This window comes from Megalops cyprinoides, chromosome 10 (assembly GCF_013368585.1).
Source record: "Megalops cyprinoides isolate fMegCyp1 chromosome 10, fMegCyp1.pri, whole genome shotgun sequence".
Taxonomy (NCBI): domain Eukaryota; kingdom Metazoa; phylum Chordata; class Actinopteri; order Elopiformes; family Megalopidae; genus Megalops; species Megalops cyprinoides.
Window position 1 is genome coordinate 33459617 of NC_050592.1, and position 21940 is coordinate 33481556.

Sequence of the window (21940 nt, forward strand, 5' to 3'; positions counted from 1 at the left end):
GCGACGTACATGTTATGAAACGCAGGTGCTGGAGGTCAGGATGGTCGTCACTGTGTAGAATAATTTTAAAAAGAGACATACTCACATACAAATATTACATTTATTTTTCAGATTCAAAACAAAACACAGAACTCTAGCTTATTGTCAGAATAGGGTGCAGAAGTTGATCAGGTTGCCACAGGTCTTCTTGAATTGTAGACTTTCACCCCGTGTTGCATGGATGAACGAGCATATTTAGTTAGAAGAGCTCCAGTCGTTTGCTTTTCACCACACAGGTCCCTGTTGAAGAAGAAAGGAAAATGGAAACAAATTAGCATATACTTTCAATGGGACAGTATGCATGATTGTCACAGAATTGTGCTCATTTTGTGTAAAGGCTTGGACTTTTGATTTAAGATGAACTGCAATATATTGTCAGGAAAACATTATAAATGTAATGGCATTATATAATGACAGTATATAGCTCCTTAAATTACAAAATTCATTTACAGGACATGTTTCTTAATGTAAGTGTAATGTAAATGACAAATGAAAATAATTATGTAATATTTAATCAAATATTGTTACGTTTGTTGTCTGATAACCTCAGGAAGATATAACACAAAAGTGTGCACTTGTTCAGTGCAAAGATATGAAGACGCTATTTCACTTACTGTATGTAGGGGGCAATGTCGTCCTCAGTCCACTTCTCCCTCATGCTAAACAAACAGTTGAAGCGCTCTAGTGTGTCCTCAGGAAGGTCCTCCACTCTCAGCAGGGATATGGTCTCTGGTCTGGAGCTGCGGTCCACCAATGCCACACCCTGATTGGCCCACACATTGTCATGTTACCTTACTGTAAATCACCTGCACAGCAAAACACTGACAGAGACAGGACAAATAACAGCACACTGATGACATACTGCACGCGGAGCTGCTCTTGGTGTGCTGAGAAGGCGTTATTTAACCAGAGCAGTGCCAGCAGTCCAAAGCTGCAGTGGTTTCCCTCAGGCTCTGGCATTTTGCGCTTCCTCACCCTGAGCTGGTCCAGCCTGGTGCTCATTCCCTCAGGGACGCTCTGCTGCCACACCTCCTGGAACTCCGACAGGTTAAACTTGACGGCGTTCTGCAGCAGCATGCACGCGGTGACCTGGCACACCTTGTCCTCATTTAGCGCGAAGCACACCTCGCCGTCTGAAGGAGAGGGACAACACGCTCTCTTAGAACTGGGGACTTGACATGCAAGTTATGTTGTAGTCATTCAGGGTGTACAAAGAAGAAGTGAACAAAGTGACAGAAGAAACCGTGTAAAAAGTGGAAAACAACAGAATAATAGAAAGGTACATTTTTCATTATTTAATCTGATACATTAAATGGATCAGTGCATTGGAGGGAAAACACACAATGTAAAAATTCTTAACACTTTCAGCAAAATATTAAGCAGCTGTGCATCTAAACCCAATTAAAAGAAACCTTTAAGAATATATTTAAAACAGTCAACCTCTGCAAAACTCAAAAGGATATCTAAAGGAAAGGATATCACACAGCAATGTGAATTTTACTAATTTTACTGGTGTAAAATGGACAAAAACGTTTTGAAAGCTTTTACCTTTGTCAGTGTAACGTCTCCCATAGCAGTTCAAGCAGTGCTCAATCATCTCTCTGAAAAAGACAAGTTTTGGTTTCTGGTGGAGATGCATTCAGCAGACTGGGGAATCTTTAAATGAATTACTGAAAGCTGTTGTACACTACCACTGCAAACTGTTTCTCAGTAATGTCCCAGTATTAGGTTTCCAAAGGGTTTGTGATAAAATCCTTAAATGAGTGGCGGGTTGTCTTTCAATCCTCTTAAATCAACTAATTTTATTATATTAACTAATGCTTAATATAACTAATTGACTCCTTATGGTTTTTTGTGTTGTACTCTACCTCACTTGTAAGTCGCTTTGGATAAAAGTGTCTGCCAAATGAATAAATGTACATGTAAATGAGCTGAGTCGCACCTGGTTAATCTCACTTGCATATGACCTGTGCCTAGCACCCTGTACCTGATCACTACAGTCACTATGTGAAATCTAATTGAGTGTTGTAGTCAGTATAGGCACTATGGACACATTACTTTGATGCAAGGTAACGTTACTTTTATGGGACAGATTAATAAGGTTGGTATTATAGATCATTAATATGACAAAGTGTGTTGCTCTTCAGGTTAAAACAACAGCTGTATTTTTGTATTTTAGTTTTTTCATTTAAAGGCTAATGCTAATTCTTGTTTATTAAGTGTTCAGTGCCAATGCTCTTGTTCATCTTGGTCCTGTGATATACTTTAAATGTACACAATATGGCCAAAAGTATGTGGACAGCCCTCCTAATTATTGAGTTCAGGTGTTTCAGTCACACCAGTTGTTAACAGGTGCATAAAATCAAGCACATAGCCATGCAATCTCCATAGACAAACCTTGGAAGTAGAATGGGTGGTACTGGAGAGCTCAGTGACTTTAAACGTGGCACTGTCATAGGATGCCATGTTCGCCACAAGTCAGTTCACGAAATTTCTGCCCTGGTCAACTGTAAGTTATATTATGGTCAAGTGGAAGCGTCTAGGAGCAACAACAGCTCAGCCATGAAGCGGTAGAACTTACAGAACGGGGCTGCCAAGTGCTGAAGTGTGTAGCACGTAAAAACCACTTATCCTCTGTTGACTCACTTACTACAGAATTCAAAACTGTCTCTGGCTGTAACATCAGCACAAGAACTGTGCATCGGGAGCTTCATGAAATGGGTTTCCATGCCCGAGCAGCTGCACACAAGCCCAACATTACTATGTGCAATGCCAAGCGATGGCTGGAGTGGTGCAAAACCTGCCGCCACTGGACTCTGGAGCAGTGGAAACGCGTTCTCTGGAGTGATGAATCGCACTTCACTATCTGGCAGTCTGATGGACGAATCTGGGTTTGGCGGATGCCAGGAGAGCGCTATCTACTGGAATGCACAGTGCCTACTGTAAAGTTTGGTGGAGGGTGGATAATGGTCTGGGGCTGTTTTTCAGGGTTTGGGCTAGGCCCCTTAGTTCCAGTGAAGGGTAACATTAATGCTACAGCATACAAAGACATTGTAGACACTTGTATGCTTCCAACTTTGTGGCAACAGTTTGGGGAAGGCCCTTTCCTGTTCTAGCATGACTGTGCCCCTGTGCACAAAGCAAGGCCCATAAAGACATGGTTTGACGAGTTTGGTGTGGAAGAACTTGAGTGGCCTGCACAGAGCCCTGACCTCAACCCCACTGAACACCTTTGGGATGAATTAGAACGCTGACTGCCAGCCAGGCCTTCTCATCCAACATCAGTGCCTGACCTCACAAATGCTCTTTTGGCTGAATGGGCACAAATTCCCACAGACACACTCCAAACAACTCCATATTAATGCCCATGGTTTTGGAATGGGATGTCCAATAAGCTCACATAGGTGCGATGGTCAGGTGTCCACATACTTATGGCCATATAATGTATGTTGCCATGCTTTTTTGCTGATTGTACTGCTACTACTACTGACAATAGTATGATAATAATAAATACAATAAAAATGAGACATTACTTGGGCTCAAGAGGCCCCAGTTCTTCCAGGCTGGTGCTCAGGGGCACCTTGCTGAAGGACCAGGACTCTGAGTCCACCAGCTGTGTCACATGACCCAGAAGCTTCATCTCATAATCAAAATCCAGGACCCTCCAGTAACCTGCAAGGAACCAAGAGTCAGCAGGACTGTAATTCACATGGTTGAAATAGCAAAAGGCCCACAACTAGGCAATGGTGCTCACCTGCTGTGAAAACAGTCTTGCAGTTTATATATCTGTTATAAATATCTGTAAATAACTGTATTGCAAATCATACTCACCATCAATTTTACAGGCATGGATGTTCTGAAGCTGGGCCACTATTTCTGCCTCACTTGCTTGAATTCTATCAAGCAAGTCCTCCATTGTATACTAACACAAAGGGGAAATATTTGTTGATCAGGGTTATTGTGCAACAGAAGAACAAAACTTGAATGAACTCCAAATACGTACTTGTTTCTGGAAAAACAACTGTTTCTAAAACAACAAATGAAGTCAAGTTGGACTGCGCTAACATGACTGCTTGAAATGACACCCACATATCATCTACTTTTTGTAGGCTGCCGAGTAATGTCCTTGAGTGACCTGGGGCCTTACCGTTTCGGTTCCTCTTCTTAATGGAAAGAATGGTTTTGCTATTCTGTTTAAAAATAGAAACTAGGAGACGTCTCTGCCTTAGCTTAGCTAGGAGCCTCAGTGGCTTGCTCGGCCTGTTACATTGCTTCTGCATGGAGCTCCTGTCCACCCAGAGCTCCATGTGGCACACATTAACTCTTTCAAAAGTCAACAGCAGACACACCAGCCTTGTCCTCTCAATCAATCTAGCGATAGGGCACAAGTCCCTCTGGAACAGGATAAGCCAAACAACATACTCACCGTCCAACCACTGTCTTAAGTAAGTTACTAACCATTGTCTTTCATTTGCCTGAAGAGCTCACACAGCAAGCAACATCAGACGCACTTGGCGCACTGCTGGATGGTAATGTGGTGGTAACATGGCCCTTGCATGTGGTGGCATTCTATTAGCAGTACCTTCTGCCCCGAGTCCTCCTCCGCCTGGCCGAATGACGGCCCCTCATAAGGACTCTCCATCAGCAGCTTCTTCACTTTCTTTAGCTTAGGCCGCTGTCGCCTCAGCTCCCAGTAGCTATTGGAGAAACCCCAAATCTAACCACAAAACAGGCTGAGTCATTATTTACATTAAATGTTAAACAGCACAACTGTGAATATGCACTTGTGACCTAAGCTGTTGGAAGGCATTGGTTGTAATTCAATTAATTTAATGTATAAGAAATCCTGAAAATAAACTAACTGAAAATGAATACTGTAATACTTCTTATACTTCTCAACCTGTACTGGAAAAGCCTGAGTGCTCAAAATTGCAATATTCTCAACTGATGTGGTCACAACAGCTGTTTTTTCTGCCTTAACTAATGCTCCATTCCTCAGAATAAGCATCTCATGTAACTCCTAATGTTCCATTTTAGTCATCCACTTCAACACAAATTCTATACATGTATTACATTACATTGTGCATCAAAATGCACAGATAAATGGATGATCCAAATCCAAACCAAGATGGAGCTGCACGCTGTTGCTTTTCTAAATCATTCTGTGGGAACTGCACATAATACTTGCACAGGGCAGCACCCAGTATTTGAGGTAAATTAACAAGTGATGTACTACTTCTCAGTGTGTACACACGGATATGTCATAAACAGTGACATCCAAATACACGTTACAAGCTACAAGTTAAAGCACGACCAGAATGGGACAAGGGTGGAACAGGTCACATACCTGGGTATGGACGAGCTTAGGGCTGCCCTGATCTCCGGAGAGCTGATCTGGGGTCTTGCAGCCGGGAACGAGGAGGAGTAAGTTAGATGTGTCAGCTATCTTAAGGTCGTACGTCTTGTCTTCACTGCACAGAGCTGCGTGTTCATCCTTGTCTCCCCTGATTACAAGACTGGGGCATGAAAGCAGAGTACTGTGAGATATCACCTCCTTATGTATCTCTCGTAGACAAAACCTATCTAGTTCGTTACCTAGCTCACCAATTATCTCTAATCCAGCTAACGATAGTTTTAACTAATGAGACTATTAAGCGCTATAATTCCATTTATGTTGACTGGCGAAGGACACTGCCATTACTTGCAAACAAATTAGATTATGTGCTCTTTGCATGTCATTAAGAATACATTACAATAAGGAAGTTACCTAGAAAGCTTCCTACATGTATTACTACTAGCTAGCTAATTACCTTTTACCACATTCGATGTGTTTGCAAAGGCTTTCGTCCAGTTCCATAAGACAATAGTCCCCGGAATCGACATTTTCGCCGAAAGACAAGCAGTGAACGGTAGGTTGTAAGTCCTCCTCTTTCAGTTTAGCGATTTGAATTGTAGCGTGTACTTCCTCTAAAGTTCGCATTTTTAACGGGTAACCTAAAGCATGAAACGCGATTTTTAAGACTGCTCGCAAATGATCAGGGTAAATTTTGCTCTACTATCTTCTTCCGCGTTTAACTTTCCCGCAATATTTACCGGAAGAATAGCTGCACATGATGGACCACATCGCAGGCCAATCAGGGAAAAGCTATCGCACACGCGCTCGTTTGAAGAACCCAGCACGTTGTGGTAGTAGGATACTTTTGCGAATTTCGTTTGCAGGAATGTAAGTCAACTGTTGAGAGCAGCTGTTGCGTTGAAATTTCCATATGCTTTAGGATTAACATTATTTGTAAAATCCAAGCTAGCGTCCTAGCAGTCTATGCGATTGTAAACTTTGTAACAGGTAATTTCATTTAGTGTACGGTTAAACATGACGTGACGTCTTACATCAGGAATGAAATTACAATGCCATGTTTTCCCGCTATGGTTCTCCTATAGCAAATCAAAGAAACACACAAACAGTAGTCCCAGCACAAATTTCAGACAAATCCCATTACGACACACTCAGAATGTGGTTCCTTTAGAATTCTAATTGTCCTAATGTAAATCAGTGATCAAAGTTCATTTAAAATGAAAGATTAGCATGCAGCATTTTAGGATTTATATGGTATGCAAACCTCCTTGGTCCAGCGCACGGGGGGGAGGGGGGGGGGGGGGGGGGGGGGGCGTAATTTGCATTGCACTGAAGTCGTTTTAGGTCACGCCGCAATTATTACACAATTCTGAGGTGTACTGTTAAGGCAGTAGAACTAACATCGAAAATTTGATCTTGGCCTTGATAGATCAAGCTGTGAAGCAAAATCAGTGAAGCCGAGTGGTCACAAGTGGAGTGTATATATATATATATATGTATATATAAAATTTTATGTATGTACGTGTGTGTGTGATTAAAAATGGGCCATTTCCCCCCAAAATTGCCTGAATGCCTTTATTTAAAATGGCTGCACTATACATGTTTTCATGTGTGCTTGTAAAACTTGGAAATGTCTTGGAAAAAACGCCAACAATCGCCAGCAAAGGATAAGAAATCTTGACAATGCCGCCTGTAGATTGCTGCTATGAAAATGCTTTGTGATGTGGCTTTATACTTGTCTATATTAGAATGTATTGTATTAGTTACAAATCAGCACATGTTTTCTCCGCTATTGCAAGACTAACGTGAATATCCTCTATACTCTGTGTTAGCATCATATATGATATACACGTAGAGCAGTTTTTAGTAATTGGAACAATGGATGTACCAGTAGTTATAAGTTCCTGACTGCAACCTTTTTTTACCCGTCAACAAGTTATGAAATTAAGGGTTCTTTTGTATTATTTTGTCTATATAGCTGAATAAATGAATTTGTATCGTTATATAACATTTCGAAATATATTCATAACCTCTCAATATAACCTTCTGGGTTTTTCCCCCTTGTCACAGGTTGTGGTTAATAGAAAAAAAAGACATTTACTCGTCTTTTAAGCTGACGTCCACGTTTCATACTAATTGTTTACCGAGAAAAATATCTACATACGCCCCGCCTCACTGGTCAACTCCCCCAATGACGGCAAAAGGCACCATTACTGCCTCGCGCTGTGCCGTGCTGTAAAGCGTGCTTTGAGCTGTTGGTTGGTAAATAAATGCAGACAGGACGTGAGCGGCGTTAAACGGGACTCGCTTGTCCGATTGTACGAAAAACTAATTGGGGATTACTGGCTGTGGAATGCTTTATTGTAATTCAGAAGGAACACTTCCATGCAGTTGTGCACAATATGGGTTGGTAGCCATTCACAACAATTGTTCAGGGTTTGCTGCGAGAGAAGATTCAGGGAAATACTTCGTCACTGTTAGTGTATTTTTATAGTTTGGTTTTTGGTCGAAATCGTGTTGCTTTCAAAATGCACGTGGAAGCTAAACCAGCGTGACCGAATATATTGGGCTGACAGCTCGTCCTTTGCATGGTTGCAATGTGATTCATTCATTTCTTCCGAAACAGAGTGAATGCCAACTTAAATTAAAAATTTAACTTTACAGTTCACTGAAGTCTAGTATATGAGGTTGCATGATCACAGTCTCTAAGAGTATTTACGTTTGCACAAAATATCAGGGATCAAATGTGCTTCAGTAGCTAGCAGCCTAGCCACAGCATTAACCGTTGACTTCACGAAATCTCACGTAAGGAAATACTCTACGACTCAGTGGCTACAGTTCAAACGAACTGCATTCAAAATCAGGTAAGTTGTGTTAGGCTGAAGAATACAGCCAACGTTAGCTGTATTTTCATTAGCGACATATCACTTTGTTTCTGAATGTATCTTCAACATCGATAATGGGGCGGGGGCTTACGACAAATACTGAAAATCCATATATTGCAGTTTCGTCCAAATCAAGCACACATTGTTTTTGGAAAACAGCTGAACGCAAATGGACGGAATCGGAAACACTATGCAGAAAAAGGCAGCGGAGTTGGAGCGCATGGCTGAAGTCCTAGTCACCGGGGAGCAGTTAAGGTAGGATCGGTTATTGTTCCCCGATGCATTTGCACTGTAACAATGCGGGCTACTCGCGCAAGTGGCGAGGCAATTACAGGACATGTGCACATTCATGCTTAACGCACAATACGCTCAGATATATGCTGTGTATAAAATGATTTAATAGCCGCGTCAGAGTGCCACTGCATGATAAGTGGTTGTCATACTTCTATTCAGGTGGCTAGAAAGGAATACACACATATAACAATGTGCAGGAATCTGGGGACAAAGGGTTGTTTTTTTAAAAACACCTGCTCGCTGGAAACCAACACATATCTTTCACCCATGTATGTAATGCAGCCAAAAAAAGCCGTATTAAAATACCAACGAGGTCAGCGTGTCACTGCTGCCTGCGAATATGGGTAAGTCAAAATCTGTCACTGGCATTGATGTGTGTTCTCAGCAAAGGCCCTTTAAGGGGGTAGCTGAGCAGGCACAAACTATGCAAGGTATGTGTGTGTGCACTTTCCAGATTTCAACCTATCAATGAATCAGTAAAGAATAAACTCTGTTTAGTATAGCAAACCTTGGGACAGCATTGCCATCTGATGCCATGGAAACAATAGCTATAGCAATAGCTATCATTCTCATCTTTCTCTGTCATGTTGAATGCCAGGTCATGAGCTGTTGGCTTCAATGGGCAGTTATGGATGACTGTAAAAAAGGGAGTCTGTGGTTGTTCCACGAAATATTGCTAGTAGTATCCCTTACAGTTTTCTTTTGACACATGAATGTAATGGTAGCTTGCAGCTTGCTTGTTTTTTAGTTTTCTGGGAATATCAATGTCAATGTCAAGCAGGTATTTGAAAACGAACCCAAGGGAACGTTTTTAGGATGTACGGAGTGGACGCCAAGTTAAAGACTGAAATGAAATGGCAGGCGCATTCAACCAAATGTTTTCCCAGGGTATAATTTTCTCATAATACCACTTTTTACACTGATGCTTTTAAGCTAGTGAAAACATGGTAGAGTTTTTCATACATAACTTGCATTATGTAGACAATCGGCTTTAAAGAATACAGCATTTTTTAGGGTTCCAAGTCCTGGTCACTCAGGGGTGACTTTTCAAGCAGACAAGCTGTGAACAGTTCTTCCACTTTTTTTGGATGGCTCCATCTTTCCACTCAGGAGCAGTGAGTCGGCAGTCCGTGGTGCACGTTATTGCGAAAAGGAAATCATGTTTCAACAAGCGCTCTGTTCTTTTTGACACAGTTCCCAAGAAAATAGAGGATGGGCCACAGCTTCTGCAAGAGGGGAAATGGGGTGAGAGAGGGAGAGAAACTGCAGAGGGAGAGACACAGGTGATGAAGGTGTGAAGCAGATGCTTCGGCTGTGAAGCTGGTTAGTCAACAGCCAGCACTGCCAAAAGTAGCAGTCACAGAACACCTGCTCCCTTATCTAGCTGTGGATATTACATTATTGACATTTAGCAGATGCTCTTATCCAGAGAGATTTACATAGGTTACAATTTTATCTATTTATACAGCTAGAAATTTACTGAGGCAATTGTGGGATAAGTACCTTGTCTGGGGCTACAACAGCACCGCCCCAGTGGGGAATCAAACCAGCACCCTTTTGGGTAGGAGCCCTCCTCCTCACCACTATGCCATACTGCTGCCCATCTCTCCCATTGATAGAACTGGCTTGTCTTGACCGTCTGCCTCAAATATCATCAAATATTTAGCCACAGTGGCGGTCAGACTTGAAACAAAGGTTTGTGGTCAAGACTGTCATCTTGTGCTGTCGTTGCACTCTGCGTTCCTGGAGGTCATCTTATATCAGAGCGATTCCATGTCATGTGATTGTCACAGACAGAAGCAATGCATAAAAAGGGGTTGCTAGGGTGGAATGCACTGACACAAATAACACAGACTCAACACGTGTCCTGAGGGAGGGGTATTGCATCATGGGTTGGTGTGTGGTGGGACTGTACAGTCATTTTCTGAGCGTAGTCTGGGGTGGAGAAACTTTGAAGAGCACAGCTTCTCTTCTGAAATCATATCATGTCCCTGAGGTCAAAGTTATTTGAAGGCACAATGCAGGAGTCCCACCCTCTCCCGCCCCATGACCAATTGCTGAATTAATTACTGTTATGTATTTATTTTATCCAGACCAGCTAACGCCTGCCTTATCTGTGCATGTGGTGTTCTAATGTGACCGGATATCAGTATTTGTATTTCAACTAATGAGTCACACTTATACTGAAATGCAGCTGAATACAAAACATCTGTAGAGTTGAAGTTTTCTTTGTTTTGGTAACACCTACACCACCATGTAAGTGATTCATTTGTATATAAATCATCTGATTGCTCTCCAGATTTGCAGGTTTGCCCGCCAGCTCACGGTGGAAATAATGACGGTTTTGGCTTTGTTCTTCCTGTTTCAGAGAAACCGCAGACTTGTGGGGAATGATACTGTTTATTTGTGGATCTGGTATTGGCTAGAGCACGGGAGGTGAATGATCATTATCTAGTTTGACCTCTCAAGGATATATGAACAAGACAGCGCCACACATTAAGGAGTACGCATGGTTAAAGACAGGTATTTTATATAGGATAAGCTGGCCTATTCCTGCTTCACATACCTGGGACTGGCCAAAGCCTCTGTATCTTTAACCTACAGCTAAAAGGGGTCTGTGGAAACACTTTGCTTATAGCTGACCTACTGCTGCGATGGATCAGTGGAAATGCCCTAGGTACAGTTGACCTACAGCTGAGGTGGGTCAGTGGAAATGCCTCAGGTATAGCTGACCTACAGCTGAGGGAGGTCAATGGAAATGGTTCAGGTATAGCTAACCTACAGCTAAGGTGGGTGAGTGGGAATGCTTTAGGTGTAGCAAACCTACAGCTATGCTGGGTCAGTGGAAACATGGTGTTACATAACCTATATTTTACTTGTCAACCATTCATACATTCATGGGGGGGGGGGGTGGTTTGCTGAAGCCACTCATATGAGACATCTTGCCCAAGGCTTGAACCTGTGATCTCCTGATTACTTGTCCAGCACCTTAACGACCACACTACACTGGTGGCGAATGCACCCTTTTGGCAATTGAAACTGGAAAACTTGTGCAGTATGAAACCCAGAGATAATGCGTAGTCATCCCAAACCAGCACTGCTGCCTCTGAGTCTTTCATGACCTCGGTTCAGGTTGGAGTGTTTTTAGCATGGGGAGGCCTCCTCAGATCTCAGAACAGAACTTCTCTGGGGTTGCCTCTAAGGCATGCCCAGCCAGAAACTGATGTCTGGCACTCCAGGTGATTTCAAGAAAGAAATAACTGTCCCAGGAAAAGTGATTGGTTGGACGTACCGTGCATGCTCATTCAGCCTTGTGTAGGCTGTTGACTTGGTATGTGGAAATGTTTCCTTGGGGGATGATTTTCCTAAATCAAATTAGCTTTGTCCAAAAAAATGAAACAAATGATCAGAAATGCAATTAATTTAAAATGTATATATGGAAGGAGAGAGAGAGAGAGAGAGAGACAGACATAGGGAAATACAGTTGAATGACTAAGGTAAAATCTTTTAACAGACCAGCCTTATGTGTCCCTTAACTTGAAATGTAAATGTCACAGCACATGTGGGTCTAAAAGACATATGGTGTAAGTGCACAGAACTATATTCTATAGGGCTGGACCTGAATATTCGGCTATTCGGATATTTGTTTGGTGGGTAGGTATTCGGTTTTCAGTTTTGGGATTCGGATATTTGTTTTTTTTTTTTTTGCTAAATGTAGGCTATCAATAAAGGCGAACTGCAAAATACATGTTGTCAGCACATTCTTGTACTATATTTATAATTTTTAATTGCACTGTTAAAATGTGGAAATATATACCATCAGCTTGGGCGCCTGACATCCCCTTCACTCACAGCAGTGAACGTCACGGTGATGGGAAAGTAGCTGGCGATCGCCTAGTTCCTACTTTGAGACTCGAACAGAGGGTGTAATGGTTTCGACCGACCTCTAGCTAAGTTTGTCACCCTGGGAGGATGCTAGCTGCAGCGAAGCCACGCTTCTCTCTGCTTCCAGTGGGGCGTGAGACCATTTTTAAATATTGTGACTCCATCAGCAGAGATGGCGATGGAAAATGAAAAGTAGCTGGCGATCGCCTAGTTCCTACTTTGGGACTCGAACAGAGGGCGTAATGGTTTCGACCGACCCCTAGCTAAGTTTGTCATCCTGGGAGGATGCTAGCTGCAGCGATGCCATGCTTCTCTCTGCTTCCAGTGGGGCGTGAGACCATTTTTAAATACCGCGGCTCCGTAAGCAGTGACGGCGATGAGTGTATAGGATGGGTTAATTGGAAAAAAGTGCATAGATAGGACCTCATTCAACCAAACCCCCCGGGATTACAAACGTGCATCAAACCATGCATCAAACGCACCAAACCTTTTGGAAAATGTTTTTTTTAAACAGATAACAATACAAACAACAATACTGTAGAATAACAGAATCCTTAAAAATTAATGCCTTTAATTGAAAGACACATGTTGCAGTGCTATGCTGTCCATCTCAGCCGAGCTGAGTCCTTCCCAAGTCGTGCTCAGCGCACCCCCCCCCAGTCGAAGCTTCGAATATTTGCTGCTGATAACTACCGAAGCCCAAAAAATGGTATTTGTTCATCCCCGCTGAACCCGGAGACTTCATGCGATGTGTAGATAAACCACCCTTAATTAATTTCATCAACATACTGTGCATAATGTATGCTGATGCTGTCTGTTATTGTAACAATGCATCCGGTCTTGCATCTGGATCAACAGCAATTGCAGGAGTCGTGCTGCATCTGAGTAGAAATGGAAGAGGTTAGTGGAAGGGGTTAAACCCCTGGAGACCTCAGCCTCAGAGACATAGACTGAATTACACTGGAAAAGCAAACAATTTGGTGAAGCGGCAACATGAGCTTGGTCAGAACGGTTCCTTGTCACGTCCCAGTGAGAGTGGTACAAAAGCTAAGCATAATACCATTGAGTTTGTTTTATTTGCAGTCCCTTATTCCAGATTCCTGGTAACGAGGGGGGTTGAATCCCAAGGGAATATAAATGCTTCTCTCGCTTTCGATCGGGAAGTGCGAACCGCCCCATTTCCAAACATACTAATGATTATGGTGGGAAGTTAAATGGGCTGATGCACGGTGGATTTGCTGCAGGTTGCTCTGTGTGCTGGCATTGCTGGTGGAAGAGAGAGGGGTTTATCATGGCGTCTGCGTTGGGTATGGTTTGAATTTAACTTGAGAGGCATGGACTAATCTGCCATGTGCCCCCCAGCTCAGAGCTGCTGTGATTCTGACCTGCCAGTCAGTGCCTGTATTCCAAAAAGCAGGTAACCTGGAAAATAGGATACTGAAGCGGTGGGCTCCCTTCCCTTGGTGCTCTACCAAAACGTGTCACCCATATACATGACTTTATGCAGATGCCTTTATTGTCCTATATTGCTGAAAGGACAGCACAGGCACTCCCTGTATGACAATATTTGTCAGCAGTCCACAATGTCCAGCACTAAACACAAAGTGTGAAAAAGTAGAGATAGCAGTTGACTGTACTGTACTGTATAAGTAAGGTGTAGCATGTTTTATGTGAACTCTGGAGTCACTGATCTCTTGTATCAGTTGGTTGCCTATGATAAAGTTCTTCAAACTATGTGAATCAATCATCAACAGGGTTTAGCTCTACAAGTAGACGTTGCCCTGAGGAAACGCCCAATATTACAGCATGCATCTTCATATTGTCCTTCTTGAAGTGACTCACGGGTATTTTTCCCTTTTCAGAAATTATATAAAGCCTCTTGTTTAAGATGAAAACCGGAGACCAAAGAATGAGGTTTTTTCTAGCTGGACAATATGTTGGAAGTGGTGAGTTGTAGGATGACCTCTGTGGCCAGGAGAGGTGTCACTGATGCCTTCAGTAGGTCAAGTGCCGCAAAACCTTCCTGTCTGGGGCAGATGGGAGAGGTCCCGAACTTGTTAAACAGTGTTCCACAGCCTCAGACTTTGGACTTCACCTTCTGGCATCATCCTTGTGACATATTTTCTTTGTACTCTGCCTGTTTAAAAACAGTTCAGAGGTTCCTGTATGGGCCTTGCTTCTAAGAAACATCATTGTAAGATGAGTTAATGCTAGGCTAGCCACTGAGTTAGCTAGTTAGCTTGGAGAACTAGTAATCAGTATAATGGTAAGGTACTAGCCTGCTAACACTGTGCACTGTGCGCTGTGTCTACCTAGTGGTGTTTGTTTGCGTATTTAAAGGTACAGCCAAATAGGTTAACCATCTTGCTGCTTTAGAAATGGTAGTATTTCTACCACAACTCAGATTAACCAAAAGGAGGAGTGAAAACATGTAGAGATACCAACTCCTTCATGGAAGGGGAATTCTGAACTCAGATGGTCTGAAAACGCGTACTGAGGCGTCCTGTGATTGGATCTTTTTAAGGTTTATCCTCCCTGTCTGGGCCCTGTGTGGATGCAGTCCCTGGGTAGGGCTGCTCGATTGTGGCAAAAATCATAATCACGATTATTTTGGTCAATATTGAGATCACGATTATTTAATACGATTACTCACTGACTGTGGAAACATCATGCATGTATTGAACTTTAAAAAAAAAAAAAAACTTGTCTTTTTAACCCTTTCACGTGTATGGTCACACCAGTGTGATTTGCCGTTTAGCGCATATGCTAAAACCGGTGCAATTAGAACACTAGATTGGAAAAACTCTAGCTAATTTATGAGAAATTTAATAACGCTAATGAAAACAAAATGAGCCATGTAACATAACACGCATGCTACATAGCATAAAAATAAGTTACATACAAAGGGTTAACAGTGGATTTTCTTGAACTTTAAATATAATTCAACTGAAAAACAAATTAACACATTTAAAAAAAGATGTAAAAAATGAGATATATAAATAAAATAAAATAAATAATAAATTATATATGTGCATATATATAATATGCATTTCAATAAATAATGCGGCACAATAATCGTTTTATCTCGATTATCTTGTTTTCATAATCGTTGGAAGCCAAAATCGTAATTGAAAATAAAATTTTATTAATCGCCCAGGCGTATCCTTGGGGCGTTCCCTCGGGGCAATTAAGAACCATTAGTTCATCCTGGTGTTTGCATCCTGGTGTTTGCAAGGGTTGGACACGCTCAGGAGCGGGCGAAGTAGGGCAGAAACAAGCCCTCTGTCCCTCCTTCTTTTCCCAGGGAAGCGAAAGGCGGGTGACATGTCTGAGCAGATTCCCTGGAGGCGGTAATGATAGCTCTCAATCCAAATCAGGCAGGGTTTTGAAAGTACAATTTTTACTGTTATATTAGCCAAGATACGATGAAGGCAGTGGTGTAGAGCTGTAGGAGGGAGTGCACGTCTAGGGTTTGAGCAAGGTGGGGTTTTTTTTTTTTTTTATAAGATTCACCTCAAGCTAACCTCTCTGTGCACAAGAGACAAAAAAACATAAGGGGAAAACATGGGGAAACATAAGCATGACCACTGTACCATATCACATGTTAAAACCACATATGTGAAAGGTACAACTCCCCCGCCCCCCGCCCCCCGCCCCCCCCGCCGGTACCATTAATGTGTTGTCATGTAGCGTTACTGCACAAGATTTCTATGTTCACGTTGAGCCTGTCTGAGATATCACACTCTTGCAATTTTACAGTGCGTTTGAGACTGGCAATTCATACATACCCCATTTGTACATGTAACAGTCTCTCTCACGGCACTGAGATTTATGTGACTTTGACGTGCGGGTTGCGGAAACGCGGTGTACCATCCAGGGATCCTTAACATGTCTGCAGTGTACAGATGCCCTCGTATGTCAGGCAGGCCTCCTGCCCATGTCAATTCTCTCTCATGGTAGCCAGAAAAGTACAAACATAGTAAGTTCACGGTGGTTGAACCCATATGCTTCCTTCTGCCTTGGGAATTTCACAGGAGGAGTGAACTTTCTTGTTTTCCCATTGTGCTGAGCTTTGAAAAACTGCAGTTCAAAGTTTTGTTGAGCCCAATACAACATTGGATGACAGCCTGTTCAGAGTGTGGGAATATGACAGCGTACTGTATCTTTGTCTTTCAAACTCTAGTGTCTACGCGTCTGCAGCTGAAAGGGTTAAAGTGGTTGCATATGGAATATGCACCAGATGTACACAACATCTGCCAGCAATTCAGAAACGTTGTGGAATTCTAAACGTTCACCTCACCTACAGTACAGGGACAGTTGCCCCGCTGTGTGCTCACAGTTGTGTGCTTTCACTTTAACCAGAACACATGGAAGTGATTGTAATCACAGAGATCTCGTATCACGTCCTTGTCTTCCAAAAATAGACAGCCACATAGTTTTGCATCGTTAACTGCGCGCTGTTAACTGTGCATCTTTTGTTGTGCTTAACTCATTTTGTTCTTAAGTAGCATTAAGGCAGTAGGAGGATGTGGGATTTCTTCCTGGTAAATATCAGGGACATCATTTATGACATGCATAACTGTGCTTGTAATGTTTGTGACGTTCATGCACTTGCATCTTGTCACAGAGTGTTACAGCAGGACGGTAAACGGCAAACGGTATGGCAGTGTGAAGGTTGTAGCCATTTTGCCAAGGGGCCAGAGCAGGGAGACAGCGTTATCTTTGTGTTACAGTATGGGCTTGAAGCCTGGGCAAGGGTTCTATCAGGTGAAGGTCTTTTAGGATACGTTAGCTGATAAAAGTCTTCAGATTCAGAAGTTAGCACCAAGGTGCAGATTCTCACATTTGCTGTGTGTAGGTGCTGTTTATAATCATAACCATAAAGCAAAACCTAATACACAGTTGCTTACAATGCCAAAAGTCTCTACTTTGTGCCGAGACACCAATTCCTTGCTTATGTTCTCTGATAGCAGAGACAGGCAATTAAATTAAGGCATCCGTACATAAGGTAAAGTAGTGGAAGTGGTACAGGCACAGGGCAACTTACTTAGGGAGTCTATTTACTGGAGTTATTGATCTCAAGCACAATTAAGAGGAAACACTTCCTGCCCAGCATGCTGGGAGCCAAAACCCAAACCCTGCTTTCAGTCAAAGTTGCCTTCTACATTTCAGGCTGCATTGAGCCACATTTGATGATCTGATGTGTCACCAGATTTGAAGTGGGGAAAGTAATCACCCCTCTATTGAAATTCTAGGTGCACAGCATCATTCTTTGTCTTGACGGTGAAGGGCTTGTGCAGCTGGTCTATTTTGATGGCTTCCTGATTAGCTTTGAGTATAATGAAATGGATTACTTCCTGTCTGGAACCATAGCTCAACCTGTCCCACTGTCTGTCTCTCCGAATCCGTACCTCATTTAGACTCACCCTCCAGAGGTACACCCCAGCTCTGCTGTGACAGCCTTAGAGGTCTGGCCTAAATGGGCACAGCTCACAGTGTAAATGGTGCAAACTGTCCCTATTCAGGAAGCACAACAATTTTACAGCTTTAAGGGAGTTAAGGCCTGTATCTGTCATACAAAAATATATTTTTGTGTTGAGTAATGTACAGTACAACTCCCCCAGATGATCTTTAATCTACACAACTAAAAGCACTGTGGATGCAAGTTATATAACATTTTCTTTATGTACTTCAGCTAGTTCGGTGCTGCTGTGGAAGGTGTACATGTTTTATAACATATGCCCAGTTATAGATGCACAGAGCTTTCTGTAACTTATGCTCGGTGTAATTCAGTGATGATATCAGTGACATTTATTACATTTTGGGAATATAAACGGTGCCTGTTTTTGCTAATTCCCTCTAGTGCTGCAGTTTGTCACACTGTTCTAAGGCCTTGAGAGGGATCATAAACTGATGACTAAGCTAACCAACCTTGGACTTTTGGTTGGTCAGCCCTCCCTGGTTGATTTGGAGGCATATTTTTTAGCCCCACAGTAAGATATGAACCAGAACAATTTCTAGTCCATTTGGCAAAAGGTTCCTGCACTGTTTGACTCCTGGGATGTATAAGGACCTACTTAACTCACTGAATTTCCTCAGACACACAGGAGCACATAGCAGAGACTTAACCCTTGAGTGGAAATTTCTCTCTTTCTCTCTCTTTCTCTTTCTCTCTCGATCTCTCTCTCTCTGTCTCTGCCTGTGTGTATACTATACTGTGACCTCCACTTTTATTTATTCATTCATGTAAAACATTAAATGGTTTTTCTGTTGTATGTATTGGATATTTTTTCAACTTAAAACTTAAAAAATATGTCATATTTTAATATTGACATAATTTCACAGAGCAGTGTATGTTGTTGAATTTCCTTCCAGAAAATATAACTATATAGAGGCCTTCAAAGGTTTCCTGTTTCCCTGGGGTATAAAAATCACAAGCACATAGCATGCATCATCAGGGTTAAGGTCAGAGACATAGCTAAATGGTGATTAACCCCCACAAGTTGAGAGATGGCTGTAAAAGAAAGTATGATATTTTTTTAAGATGAAGAAATTCCAATATTTATTTTATCTGTTTAATAATTTTGTTATTTTCCATGGGGTTTGACTTGCATGCATTCATACAGGTCAGTTGAGCATAGTACATAATAATAATTATCAAGCTGTGAATTAATTGCTCATGATGGTACCTAACATAAAATGACATAAATGTTTGATTTATGTGAAATCCTGATGTAAGATAAAATCACATTGAATTAAGTCCTTTTGTTTAGGCCACTGAAAATAGCTGACCGTAAACGTCTGGTACTCTGGAATCAGTAAAACACTGGCTGTTGTATCAGGTAAAGGCAAGTGGGCATTTTAGTCACGCATATGAGTATTGGACAGCCCGGCTCTGCTGGTCCTGTAACACGTGTTGAGGTGCTCATTGTTCGTCTGCAGGCTCCGGCTACATGAGGCGAAGGTGATCAAAGACCGCAGGCATCACCTGAGGACGTACCCCAACTGCTTTGTGGCCAAGGAGCTGATCGACTGGCTGATTGAGCACAAGGAGGCATCTGACCGAGAGACAGCCATCAGGATCATGCAGAGGCTGCTCGACCAGAGCATCATTCATCACGGTAAGCCCTCCCGCGGGGTTCTCAGACTGACATTTTCCTTAGGCCCCCAGCAACATAGATGTTCTTTATATCGACCAGATAGTCAGGTGGTGCGCTCAACAGTGAAAGTTCTGTCTCTGCCACCAGTGAAGCTGTAAGTGTTCCGATTTGCTGGCCCATTATGTACATTCCCAAATGGATAAATGGCATAAAACAAGACGTCAGTGGCTAGCATAGGGACTCAGATGGCACTGGAACCTTCCATCACCAATCCAGAATCTTTTTGTTGGAGGGCAGAAGAAGCACAGGAGCTGAATATGTGGTTGTAAAAAACAGAGCTGCTTCCCTTCTCAAGTACGTTCCTACTTGTTCTCTGCCGATTTGGCTCCTGTCCATGTTCAGCATATAGCCTATAAATCAATATATTGGTATGCATTGGTTGTGCACACAGGCACCTTGCAAAGGTACTTGTGTGAGGAAATGGTTGGTTTGGGGGTTGGGGGCTTCAGGGTACAGCCACACCGGTGACTGGCTCTGGTCAGGAGCCATTTTCCCACAGCGTGTACAGCCTAAAGCAGACACATGACGGTTCTCTCTCTCTCTTGCAGTCTGCGATGAGCACAAGGAGTTCAAAGACATGAAGCTCTTCTACCGTTTCCGGAAGGATGACGGCACCTTCCCCCTGGACAATGAAGCCAAAGTTTTCATGAGAGGCCAGAGGATATATGAAAAGTATGGTTGTGTTTTGTTGTTAATTTTTAATTAACAACAAAAAATGCCAACTAATGTTGAATATTCTGATTTTTTCTTCTGAAGTGACCAAAAAATGCTCCAATGCTTCAGTTGGTTTATTCTCTAAAGAAATTAGCTGTTTTTTTTTTTTGTTCTGTTTCCATTAAAGGAGCATTACCAGGTTGATATATAACAGACATCCATCATCATTTACATTCAACTAAAAAGTATACCTGTTTTGCATTTTCTCACAACTACCTTGGCTTTAAAAAGCAAACATTGGTATGAAAACAAGTTAGCAGTCAATGTGGCATTAAAGGCATGAGGATGCAGTCAATGCCAAACAAGCATTTGATTGCATCTCACTGACAATAAGGGTATTGTGGCTTTGAACCATAACAGACACACATCTCATATGTCCAAACAGGAATACTTAAATGCTATTTCCACCAAGCCTGTTTCTGGGGAAATGCAAACTTTTGTTTGTGTTTAGGGCAAGTTTGCACGCTGCAGTTTTTGTACAACTTTTTCAGATGAATGGTTTCTATAGAAACCATGGCCTGCTTGCCGATTTGAGATAGGTGATGAGTAACTCTGCCAGGAAGGGCCATGTAGCCATCGATATCCCACCTGCCGAAAGAGGCCCCACATCCATATGCCGAGTTAATTCTAGGAGTGATTCATTTTTAATTTTGTTTCAATTTTCAGCCTTTTCTCTGTAGACGAATCAATGAACCATATTGGTATTATATAATTAATATGATAATTAATACATTTTGTCAGCTTTAGATGCTTTGTCTTTTTGGAACTATATGTCTGGTCACCAGTGATCACAAACAGGCAATTCCATGTGTATATTTTCAGATGTATAAATAGTTGATTACAATCTGGTATAAAATGTTCTGTTTTTACAGTGCAGTTTGTCAGTCCGTCAACTAGCTGCCACGCTAGCCAGCATTTAGTTACCCAAATGCATGAGGTGCTGGATTGAGATGAATAGCCATATATAGTAGTGATTCTGAGTTTAGATTTTTTATCCTGTCTGAGTTACTATCATTACATTTTGGTCTTTATGAATGGTCTTTTGATTACAGTGTAATCCTACGGCTCATTTCTGACTAACTGTCAGGGTACAAATGACTGTGTAGGTATTAATGTATGAATGACTGAATAGGTGTTTTGGTCAGGACTAGGCAATATTCTACCATGGGCAATGCTGGTCAGCTAGTTGTGTTTGTGCTGTAACTCTCAGAGACCTTTTAGCTAAATGTGTCAAGACCTGCTTAATGTAATTTCAAAAGTTTTGTTTGTTTAGCAGCACATGCAAAACAGTTAGCATTTTGATTGTAGCTGGAAGTAACTTGAGTTACTCTTTAAAATTCTAATTACAGTGAATGAAACGAATACATTTCCACTTCAAACACAAACTTTTTAAAACTCTGAGAAAAGCATGATTTAGATTACAGTTAACAAAACAGTATTGCTTCTGTGAACGTACTTTAAATGCAAGTTTGGGCTTGTGCCAGCGCAGTGTGTATTTGAATGCTACTCACTTCGCAACTTTGAGTTCTGTCAGTAACTTGTCTGTGTAAACTGTTTATTGTTTTGACCCTCAAGCTTTCCATGAAGAGAAATGTTACTTCTCACTGCCC

The 21940-nt window shown here is 42.0% G+C and overlaps 2 protein-coding genes across 3 annotated transcripts in view; one reads left to right on the forward strand and one right to left on the reverse strand.

Annotated features, from left to right (window-relative positions):
• Positions 1-161: 161 nt before the first annotated feature.
• Positions 162-6019, reverse strand: dscc1 (DNA replication and sister chromatid cohesion 1). Its single transcript, XM_036537994.1, has 9 exons — positions 5850-6019; positions 5387-5555; positions 4622-4756; positions 3871-3961; positions 3573-3711; positions 1588-1640; positions 1015-1172; positions 654-802; positions 162-279 (listed from the first exon to the last, which is right to left on the reverse strand). The coding sequence occupies exons 1-9, from the start codon at positions 6017-6019 to the stop codon at positions 168-170; spliced, it is 1176 nt and encodes a 391-aa protein (XP_036393887.1). The 3' UTR covers positions 162-167.
• A 1840-nt stretch (positions 6020-7859) lies between these two features.
• The window catches only part of deptor (DEP domain containing MTOR-interacting protein), a 44024-nt gene continuing 29943 nt past the window's right edge, over positions 7860-21940 (forward strand). The window contains exons 1-4 of one of the 2 annotated variants that reach the window (XM_036537993.1): positions 7860-8256; positions 8398-8532; positions 19399-19577; positions 20165-20288. In XM_036537993.1, the coding sequence (XP_036393886.1) occupies positions 8447-8532; positions 19399-19577; positions 20165-20288 (389 nt within the window). In that variant the 5' untranslated portion in view covers positions 7860-8256; positions 8398-8446. The remainder of the gene's footprint in view (positions 8257-8397; positions 8533-19398; positions 19578-20164; positions 20289-21940) is intronic. The other variant, XM_036537992.1, reaches the window with a different exon arrangement.